Source organism: Silene latifolia, chromosome X (genome assembly GCF_048544455.1).
Source record: "Silene latifolia isolate original U9 population chromosome X, ASM4854445v1, whole genome shotgun sequence".
NCBI classification, from domain to species: domain Eukaryota; kingdom Viridiplantae; phylum Streptophyta; class Magnoliopsida; order Caryophyllales; family Caryophyllaceae; genus Silene; species Silene latifolia.
Window position 1 is genome coordinate 318,258,995 of NC_133537.1, and position 11,690 is coordinate 318,270,684.

The 11,690-nt window shown below is 40.9% G+C and overlaps 1 protein-coding gene across 2 annotated transcripts; it reads left to right on the forward strand.

Moving 5' to 3' along the window:
• Nucleotides 1-293: 293 nt before the first annotated feature.
• On the forward strand, nt 294-4,736 carry LOC141617813 (protein WVD2-like 3). Of its 2 annotated transcripts, none has more exons than XM_074434955.1 (7): nt 294-480; nt 1,608-2,111; nt 2,347-2,426; nt 2,753-2,843; nt 3,383-3,454; nt 3,988-4,098; nt 4,253-4,736. In XM_074434955.1, the coding sequence occupies exons 2-7, from the start codon at nt 1,620-1,622 to the stop codon at nt 4,511-4,513; spliced, it is 1,107 nt and encodes a 368-aa protein (XP_074291056.1). In that variant the 5' UTR covers nt 294-480; nt 1,608-1,619; the 3' UTR covers nt 4,514-4,736. The 2 variants fall into 2 exon arrangements, with proteins under 2 accessions (XP_074291056.1, XP_074291055.1); XM_074434954.1 differs by having other exon boundaries at nt 370-480; nt 1,616-2,111.
• The last annotated feature ends 6,954 nt before the right edge of the window (nt 4,737-11,690 follow it).

Consider the following 11,690-nt stretch of genomic DNA (forward strand, 5'->3'; position numbering starts at 1 on the left):
TCGAGCCTTTGACTTTAATATTTACAAAAATATATTTGGTAAAAAATTATAAAAATTATACCATTAAATTCCTTATGAAAAATTCTTTCATATGAGTATACATATCACTATATTTAATCATATAATTTGAGAGATATTGAAGAGAGAAGTGTGTGTCTCAAAATGTGAAAAAGTCATATATAGAAAAATAAAGGGAGTACTCGTATTTTACAATAAATTTATCTAAAATCCTCTTTACATAAATATTTGTGTACCATCAAGGTCAATTTAAGAAAGCTTGTTTTTGAAAAAGCAATGCACGCCGTGAAATAACGGCGCTAAAACAGTTCACATATATAAACACACAACACAAAAACACACCTTCCGATGTTCCATTATAATTGCATCTAGTAAAACTCCGACATCAATCTCTCTCTCATCCGCCATTAATCTTCTTTGCACCCACCGCATACAACCATCAGATCCACCTACATTTTTCATGTATGCTAAATAAATCATTCTTTTTTTAATAATAAAATGCACTTTATTTTGAACTATTGTACTGTAATAGTATAGTTATGGATTTTTGATTGATATGATTGTGATTTGCTAATCTAATTGTGCCCTTTTCATTTTTAGTGAATTGGGTTTTCTGGGTATTGTTTATTTTCTTGAATTGTTGTTAAAGTTTGATGATTTCAAAAAATGGTGTCTATGGGTGTGCTGTAAATTTATCATCTTGCACTGTTGCACCCAGAGGCGGAACTAGAGGGGCTAGCAGGGGTGCTCGTCTTTATTCGACAGCGGCCTATTTATTTTACACAAAATGTTATTACTAATTCGTGCCTGCTGAGTTTTTTCGCCCCCTAACTTCAAATCCAGGCTGCGTCACTGCTTGCATCTGTCAGTTATTTTAGTGAATGTTACTGGAAATCATGTTTGTTGTGATGGGTGAATAATATACTGCAGAAAGGAATTTGGGGAATTTCTGTTACATACAAGTTTTTCACTTTTTTTACCCAGTTTATCTAATGATAGTAAATGTGTATCATACCTTGTAGTTTGGTTACAGAATAAGAATGTTCAGTAATTTGGTATTCCTTGTTAGATGATTGCCTTAGGTCATGGCAAGGAGGATGGATAGTCATGCTGTTTCCAGTGACTGACATTATTGCCTCTCGACTCATGTAGTTCTTGCATAGATAATAACTATTGAATGAATTCCATGTATGTGTTGATCGCTTCAAATATGCAATTTAAGTTATGTAGGTTTGTACGTGATGCTCACTTTACAGTGACATAATTATGATGGTCACAAGATTCATAACCTTGTGATTTTTAACCTCTCTATCATCTTTGTAAAGCATTACTCTTTCTTGTGAATTTTCATTCTCTATCCATATGTTGTTGTCATTTATAGATGTCCTTTGTTTTAAGTTATATGCTTCACGTTTTTAAGAAACTGCATGCAATTTTGTTTCTAGAACACTCGATTATCAGTGATAACGGAAAGACATCTCGTGTGGCTTAAAGGGTGTAATGTGCTAAAATTTATAGAGTTCTAATGGAAATGGTAACTGGTTCTAGGAAGCTTCTCCTTTGAGGAAGACATTAATGCCTTATTTCAGTTTTGCAGTGCTATGGGAATGGAGGTCATAGAAGGATGTACAGACAAAGAGCCTGATGGTGTCGTAATATACTCGAATGACACATCCCCTGATTTGAGCTATGAAGCTGCGCCAATTCACGGTGATGGCATGGAATCACTTGAACACCCAAAAGTAATTACTATGCCTGATGAATGTGATGTGAAGGAATGTACCTCAGAAAAGTCGTTGGAGATTTCTGAAGCTTGTTATATCGATAATAGTGAGGTTCAGAGCTATCCTAAAATTAAAGTCAGGAGTGATGATCTGCTGGAAAAGACTAAGGCTCCAGGCATGAAGACAAGGGGTGAAACAAGGGAAAAAATTTCACCAAATGGTCGTACAAAGTTCACAGTTCCTCGACCCTTCTGTTTGGCAACGGAAAGGAGAGCGTCAACTCGGCCTCTGGAGACTGAAACCGATGTGATTAAGTCATCACTAAAATCAAAGATCACACAGCCACCTAACAGTGGCAAGAAACATCAGGTAAGTTTATGCCTCTTCAGCTCTTGTCTCAGCTTATGAGACAAAAGCCGACACTCTTAGCATGTCACCTGGTCATATACTGATATGGAGTATTGACTAAATATCGCTTTTTTTTTTCTATTTTTATTTCATCATTTTACATGTCATCGGAGATTTCAAATTATGATTCATGTCACCAAACCCCAAATCAATTCGGGATTAAGGCTTTTTTTATGTTGTTGCTGTGTTTTTGTAGCAAAATCTGGCAAGGAAGCCACTGCAATTTGAGAACAAAAAGCATTCTGACGAGGATGATTCCAACTCTGCAACTTCTGAGTATCCTACGACTTTTACATTTTATCCATTGTTTGGATGAAGGGATTTGAAGGCAAGGGGATACCATTCCCCTCATGTGAATAGCAAATTGGGTGGATCCATTATTCCTCCTATAAGCCTAATCAAAATCCTCCCCCCTTTGTTTTCCTCCCCTACATTCCCTGTCCCCAGTCCCTCCCCTTCCCTCCTAAAATGCTATTCACGCATGTTGTTAAGTTAGTGTCAATATTTTACATGTTCTTTGTTTGTGAGGTGTATCAGTTCATATATTCTAGGCATGCTTTTAAAGGAGGATTATTTTAGCGTTTCGCCTTAACCATGAGTAGCGTTGCACCCTATGTGAGGGATTCTAGACCCAAGATTGTTGCATCAGCTCCAGTTTTTAAATCCATGGTACGCGCAGAGAAGCGGAGGGAGGTATGTCAGTGTTCATTGCTTGCCTTACCTGTTTCTATAATGTTCTATCTTTAACTTTGTGGAGGGTCAGGTTATAAAATAAACAATCCCGGCCTCTTGCTTACATCATGGTATCTCGCACTCCTATTCAAATGTCACATGTTGTGCAATTTCACTCAACATCAGATGTACACACCATAAAATCTTTGCAAATTGAGGTGGTGATGTTAGCGTGTAAGTGCGTAGTTCTGACTTTGACAATGTTTATGCTCATTGAAATACACCATAGACATACCAATGCTGCTAATGTATTCCATGCCATTACACCCATGACACCTCACGTCCACAACACTTACGGAGTCATTTTGCATGTAAATTAGCCTTAGCATCATTTTTAGTCAAAGGTCGAAAACATGATCCATTTGAATTCGGATTAGGAGCTCCATTCTCCATCAGATGTAAAGATCAATATCCTTAGGAAAGAGCGTATTTAAAAATCTCTGCAATTCAGAAGGAGCGAAAGAGTAACTTATAATCATGTGACGTGTGTTATTTTTCAGTTTAACTCAAAACTAGAAGAGAAACATCAAGCTCTAGAGAATGAGAAACTTGAAAATGAAGCAAGGACAAAGGTATTGTATCTCTTTGGTAGCTTCTTGAACTTTTTCTCGAGATTTTACAAACAGTCTCTTAGTTAAAAATGGCGTATGGAGTACTCCATATGAAGGTCTCTGTATTATCCCTCCGTCTCAAAAAGAAAGTTCGCAATTTCATTAAGATTTGTCCCTTGAAAGGGGTCAAGCGGGTGTACCGTGTACGTACAACTTTGTTCATGAAGATGCATGTCACAGTATTTCCGCTTATTTTCTTAACCCTAATTAAGAACAGCCAATTGTTTTGGGACGTAAAGATTTTCTTGTTTGCCTGGGTTCACTCTCAATGAGCCCAACCTTCACTATAGGAAAGGGGTATGGGAAGTTCCTCTCCTGAGTAATATAGTGAGGAGTGAGGACTTGAACCACTGATCTTAATCCTCAAAAACAAGTAAGCAATCTGTTAGTTACATAAGCCAAAGTATATTAATTCGCTAGTAAACCTGTGAATAGTCGAAAGCTGAAACTTTTGTAAAAGCTTTACTTTGAACATCGTCCGTCGTATATTCAAGGAAGAAATTGAATCAACTATCAAGCAAATGAGAAGGAACATGATGTTTAAGGCCAGTCCAATGCCAAGCTTCTACCATGACGGGCCACCTGCTAAGCTTGAACTTAAGAAGGTATCTCACAATACTTGGGTCTAAACTCTAACTGCTTATTGTGCTCAAATTCGATTTTAGACACTCCAAAAGAACCTTGGACTCTTGGAGTCGTTTTTAAGAAGGAAAAAAAATGCATGTCCTGATGATTTCTAATGTCTCGTGCTGGTGCCAGGCGCCTCCAACCCGTGCAAAATCACCAAAACTCGGAAGAAGGAAGAGCTGCAGTGATGCTGGCGTATCAAAGAAAAGCCTGACCAAAGCAAATCGACATAGCCTTGGAACTGTAAAAGAGGATTCTAATGCCTCAGATACCACCTCCCGGACTAGCATCAGTACTTCGATTAATAAAACATATGGAAACGACAATGAACTTGATCAAGGACAAGAACCGATCAAAGGAGAGAACAAAATGGAGATATCTGTCATGTCATGAGTTTCTGATGAATTTAACTTATCAGTGTGATGATATTTACAGGCTGTTGTAAGTTTCTATGTATCAGTTCATCTTGTGTTTCATCCTTTTCACAATCCCATTGTGAATTTGTCCAGAAAATGCGGCCCATCTAAGCATTTGTGTGTAAGTTTCGTCAAAAGAAGTGTAAATCTATTGTAATTTATAATGCAAATGTTTATATATTCAGTGTCACTTGCCGAAACTGTGATCCATAAGATTCATGTCCAATTGTCCATAAGATGTGCCTAAGTTTTATATCCCCGCTCAAATATGCCACCATTTTCTTTCTTAACCTTCTGAGTAAATCTCAGTGATTTAAGGGGTATGTCGGCGATTTGGTCTGTATGATGAAGATTTGGTAACGAGTTACTCATTACTGCCTTTGTGGTGAAGGGTCAAGTGGGTTTAAGATTGATTTATGATAACTGGAATGATAAAAAACTTGTAAAGCAAAAGATACAGATAAAGCGTAAAGCAAAATGTTGGAAATCATGAGGTGTTGTGGCACATATATTTGGCTAATAAAGTTGTCCAAACTCGAAAGAGCTTTGATCATTGTGTTGGGGGTTTGGACTGAATTATATTTATGGTGGGCGCAAAAACATCTTAAAAGAGTTCCTGGATCACCTAGCCACCACCATAGTCTAGTTCGGGTTAAATCGGATCAAGTTGATCATTGGGATTACAAACAAGTCAAACTTTAACCGAGACAACATTATATATTTGCAAATCATGCAAGTATTAAGAATGGGAAAGGAGAATTTTGGGTCAAATTACCATTTTGCTGGTAAATTGGGTCTCGACAATTCATGGACTATACAATCAGTTGTATATGTTGTACGGTGTAGAATCTGAGCTTTGTGATAAAGTATCCGAGCTTTTATGTTAAAGAATATGAGCTTTATTAGAAAGTATTGAGTTCATCCATTTACACATTAAAAACATAAACTTTAAATTAGCTCAGAAAGAATACACATAAGCTCGAATTCTTACACTTGGTTGTACCATGCTTATGGTACAACTGGATGTATAATCCTATTTGTGGGGTCTCGATATGTGGTCGTAGTAGTCCTAGGATATTCATGAGTTGGTGGTGATTACTTCAACTCATTATCTGATCAGATGGTATTCTCATATGATTATGGAGAGTAGATTTTGAAGAGTATAATGCATTTTTCACCCGATTTCTTGGGCACAATGAGCGAACTAATTAAAAATGATGAGGAAGTATTCTTTTGAGTTGTAATGCACAAATTTGAGATATTGTGTCTCCCCAATTAAAGGGATGTCAAATACCTATATTTTACTATATATTTAGAAGTTCAAATGAACTGAGCCCGCTCAATAAACTATCATAATTGGTTTGGTCAAAGTTTGGCTCGCATTCAATTTGATTAGGCATGGTCGTAGGATGATAACGAGCTGAGTTGGACCCGAGCGGCCTTGCTTGACTTGTGCTCGTGAAACAAAATTCGAGCTCGAGCCAACCTTTAGCTTACCCAAGCTCGAAAAAATTGAGCTCAATACCATACTCATGAGCTTTAACCAACTAAAAGGGTCTCAAATATCTAGATTTCACTATATGTTTAGAAGCTCAAATGAAATGAGCCCACCCAACAAGCCATTATAATTGGTTTTGTCAACGTTCGGCTTGCACTTGATTTATCCGGGCAAGGGAGCTTAAGCCAAACTTGATCAAGTATTAGCTGGTTCAGCAAAACTCAAATCATCAGCTCATTTTAATTTTTAGCTAAAACATACTCCCTTCAATCCAATTCAAACTACTCATTCACTTTTTAAAGTCAATTTTGTTAAATTTTGACATCGATTATATTTGATCAAATTTTTAAATTTATACGTAAAATTGACATATTTACATTTGTTATAAAAAGAGGTTTCGGAAAAGTATAATTTCAACACAAAAAAATAATATATAAATGAAGAAAAACGTGGTCAAAGTGTCGTCTCGTAGACCATGAAAAATCAAATGGGTAGTTTGGGTTGGTTGGAGGGAGTATAATTTTTTTAATTATATTTATTTTAAATAATACTACTATGTTATTTTGTATTTTATTTTATTTTTGTTATTTTAGTTAGCTAACTAGTTTTGTGACCCATGAAATTCACGGGTTCGGTTTAAAGATCGTTCATGCATTTTCCCCTTTAAGTTTTTTGATGATTTTTCCATCTTTTCATTCGTGGTCTATCTCTCTAATTATTTTAGTCGTTCATATTTTAGGTATGTTGAGTAAGAAAATGAGTCATTTCTATGAATCGATAACAAAAATAAAGTTGACACATGAGACCCTCCACGATATCTCATACTAATATACTCATATTTTATGGAAGTAAAAGATTAGGCTTTTAAAGAGGATGATGAATTTGAATTTATGGCAAATTAATGAAAGAATTAAAAGTTAGAAAAGATGGAAAGACACACAAAGCATTTGTGTAGGGTTCTAATTATTGCAATATTATGATAGGAAAATTAAAAGGAGGGAGTGTGGTTTATTCAATAGAAGATAACCTATTGTGAAAGTGTAAGAGTTAAGCTCTAACTTTTCATTAATTTGTTGCGTAAATTTTTTTTACTACTTTTTGTAGTAGCTTGATATTCAGTTATTTACGATTTTACGTCATTATTTAGTATATTGTCTTTTTTATTGTAACCTATTATTTTGTTATTCTCATTCTCATTACTTTTGTAACCAAATGATATCATTTTTGTTCAACGTCAAATTTGATATTTTTGTTAGTCAACTTTATTAAAATGATGATACTCCGTATTAATTAAAATAATAATAAGTAGTATTAAATATAGTTTATATACCTCTTTTTTTAGTTTGGAAGAAATGATGATATTTAATACTTCAAATATTCTTCACTCATTTTCTCTTAACAATTGTAACGTTTAATCAATTAAAAATAATTTAAATAAGATGGGTAAATAGATAAAACATCCATTCTCACATTGAAAATTAAAAGTAGAAAAGATATTCTACTCATTAGTATTATGTTGTTTTGGGGTAAATACTAAGAGAATTAATATAAACAGATTATCGCAAATCGATATATACAATGTACTTTTTCCATCTTATCAACAAAGCAACAATAAGACAAAAAAATCAAATGTAGATTTACCCATCTAACCAACTTAATTAAATATATAGAGAATACTATATTTACACTATCTCGCCTTAGTAGTATTTGTACTTTGTTGTTAATATCAATCTTAATGTAACTGATGGGGCATATTCTGCACCGCTGACCAAGTCAACACATTGAGCAAGGTCAAGGGTATCCACAGCAAAGTCAACGACTTAGACAGCCTAGCCGATGAAGCCAATCGGCCTGTCACCTCGGTCTCGGCGTGGCAACCAGCCAGCCGGGACACATATCCGCGTACTCATATCCAAGACCCTCGGCCGGCCTGCCATGGGTCCAGCGGCCGAGGGTAGAACGGTCTTTCCACCTGCTAGCCACTTGGCCACTACGTGACAAAAGGTGAAAGTCTATAAATACTCCTCAACCTTCATTGAGGAAAGGATCCATAAATTAACCTAAGAATCACTATTCATCTGGTAATATCTTCCTTATCTCTCTACAATACATCCTTACCCAAGTAACAACAACTTACCTCTCTAAGTTTACTGACTTGAGCGTCGGAGTGAGTACGCTTGGCACAAAGCCAAGCCCTCAGTTCGTTCATTGTTGCAGGAGAGGCCGAGAGGAACGATAGAGACGAAGGATCCAACTCAAGACATCATTCTACAAGCCACGGGTGGTAACAATACTTGCTCTGGAATTACACCCGGAACAATTGGCGCCGTCTATGGGAAAAGACACTAGAAGCTAGTCACATTCATTCCCAAACAAAAAAACATAAACACAAAAAAAAAACCCACCCCAAAAGCTAAGAAGATGTCGAAACAACAAGAGGCGTTCGTGACTGACGAAACCGAATTCTACCAAGATGATGTCGTCCACAAGTCCGGAGTTGTGCAGCCCTCCACCGGCGGAGAAATCCAACCGGAATTCGGGATGCCGATGATACCAGACACGCCGCTGCCTGCCAACCAGGTCACCATCATGGGACATGTGGTTGACGTAGCAAAACTGAAGATGCTCCTGGACCTAATTGGTAGTACGCCTGCTCACACTGTCACGCCGACAAGAGCGGCGGAAACCGTCCAGGAGACCAGGGCCCAAAACGTGACCCCAAGAAACTTGAACGAAGCATTAGGAGAAGCTGACCCTGCCAAGACACCGGAGGAGCCCAAAGTGGTCGTGGTAGACCTAAGTCCTTCTCGCACTCGCGAGAAGACAGCGTCACCGCGGCACAAACGAGGCACACCCCGGAGGAGCGAAAGAAGCCCAACTCGCCAGAGTTGGAGAAGAAGCCCGACTCACCAGAGTCGGAGGAGAAGTCCTTCTCGCCACGAGGAGAGAAGCCGGACTAGGAATGCGAGGAGCCGATCGCCGCGTGTCGTTCGACATGTGGTCGACCCCTCGGCGCCACGTCCTAGAAATCCAGTGCCAACTAAGCTGAAGTTACCACCTATAGCATACAAAGGGGAAGGTGACCCGACCGACCACGTCGAGGCTTACGAGTCTCACATGTCAGTATGGGAGCAACCCGATGAGGTTTGGTGTCGAATCTTCCCAACGACACTGCATGGGATGGCACAGAGTTGGTACAAGGGGCTACCCGACGGGTCGGTATACTGTTACGCCGATCTGAAGGACACGTTCCTAGCCCAGTATTCCTGCAACAAGAGGAGGGCCGTGGAGACGTCGGACCTCCTGACTATCAGACAGGAGGGCGGCGAGTCTCTCCGAAGTTATGTGAAGAGGTTCGACGCCAAGGTTCAGCAAATTCGTGAGCTGAACAGCGAGCTGGCAGCCTTCGCGCTGATGAAAGGCCTCCCGAGGGGAGACCTAAAAAACGAGCTCATCAAAAGCGGCGGCCTGACCTTGGACGCCGCCAGGAAATTGGCTGATCAAGCCATTAAAGTGGAGGACTATCACAAAACCTGGGTAGGCCCTAGCGAGGCCAAACCCTCAGAAAAGAAGAGCCGCCGGGAGGACAACCCGGATGAAGGACGCCGTGACAATAATCGTTCACGGTCTGGTGAAAGACGCCGCGACAATAATAGGTCACGGTCTGACAAGCCCGCCAGGAAACAGAGCTCGGCAGGCGCCGGGGGGAGCTCGGCACCGTACTATCGAAAGCAGTACAATAATCACACCCTTCTGGTCGTATCTGCCGCCGAGGTCTTCGCCCTGAGCAAAAACGAGGGTCAAAAGTGGGAAAGGCCCCCTAGGGCGAGGAGTGACGGTGACACGAGCCAGTACTGTGATTACCACGGCCACACCGGCCACTTAACAAACGACTGCCGACATTTGAAAAATGCCATTGAAGATCTGATCCGAACGGAGAGTCTCGGCAAATACATAGCCGGAGGCCGAAAAACAGATGTCGACGGGTTAAATAGGAAATCCGTTTTTGAGCGGGTAGGAGTAGTCAATGTCGTCGTCAGGGACAACGAGAACGGTGGGTCCGCTCATGGGCACAAACGGCACCTGAATGAGCTATGTCAGGCCATCAACTTTGTGTCCAACATAGCAACCCCCGCTTCCAATATCCCCGATATGACCATTGGGAACTACGAGGGAGTCATCGCTCCTCACAGCGACCCACTTGTGGTCCACCTGGACGTAGCCAACCACTTGGTGAAGAGATGCCTGATTGACACGGGCGCCTACACAAACATTATGTACAGAGAATGTTTCCTCGGCCTCGGTCTGAAGGTTGAAGACTTGAGCCCCTACACCAAACCATTGTACAGTTTTTAAGGGCCGCACTGGTACCCCTGGGATCAATCAAGCTGCCAGTAACGTTCGGCGAGGGAAACGCGGCCAAGAATGTTACGTCCGAGTTCGTGGTTATTGACGGCTCGTCTGCCTACAACGTCCTCATAGGCCGGGTCACTTTGAGCGAAGCCGACGCTGTGATGTCCATCCGGGCCCTGACATTAATGTATGTCTCGGGCCGGGGGGAAGCGCATAAGCTCGTCTCGAAGAAAGAGGAGGATCCCGGCGTATGGGAGGTTTACACTAACAGCCCTTCCACGACGAATAGCTCGAAGGCCGGCATCGTTATTATCAGCCCAAACGGAGACGTGTTTGAGCACGCCTTGAAGCTTACCTCATCGGCCCCAAACAATGGATCCAAGTACGAGGCGGTGATAACCGGAGTTGAGCTAGCTAAAGCCGCCGGGGCGGAGCATGTCATGGTGAAAACAGATTCGCTCTTAGTGACCAACCAGATCAGAGGAGAGTACGAGGCTCGGGACTACGGGACGATAAAGTATCTAGAGAGGGTGAGAGCTGGCGCTTCAAAATTAAAATCCTTCCAGATACAGTACACCCCCAGACCCGGAAACGACCGGACCATCGGCATGGTCGAAGGAGCAGAGACCGAGGAGGTAGAGATTGATCCGGGCCGCACCGTAACTGTCGGTGTCAACCTGGAACCAAAATTCAGAGCCGACCTCCTGGACCTGCTGAGGAAGAATAAAGATATTTTCGCCTACTCAGCGGCCGAGATGCCAGGCGTGAGCCGGGAGGTGATTGTTCACAAGCTGAATGTACTCTCCACCGCTCGCCCAGTCAAGCAGAGAATGAGGAACTCCTCGGCCGAGAAGGATGAGGCCATCAAAGCCGAAGTAGATAAATTACTAGCGGCGGGCTTCATCATGCCTTGTACTTATCCTGAGTGGTTAGCCAATGTTGTAATGGTGAAGAAGTCATCGGGGGCATGGAGAATGTGTGTAAACTTTACCAACCTTAATAAAGCATGCCCCAAAGATTGTTATCCCTTGCCTCGAATAGATAGTTTAATTGACGCCACGGCAGGCTACACCATGCTAAGCCTGCTGGACGCCTTCTCGGGGTATCACCAGGTATTCATGGCCGAGGAAGACATGCCTAAATGCGCATTTATCACTGCTAACGGCACATACATGTACAAAATGATGCTGTTTGGTTTGAAGAACGCCGGAGCAACGTACACAAGGCTGGTGGACAAAGTGTTCCAAAATCAAAAAGGACGAAACATTGAGGCTTACGTCGACGATGCTATTGTAAAAAGCAA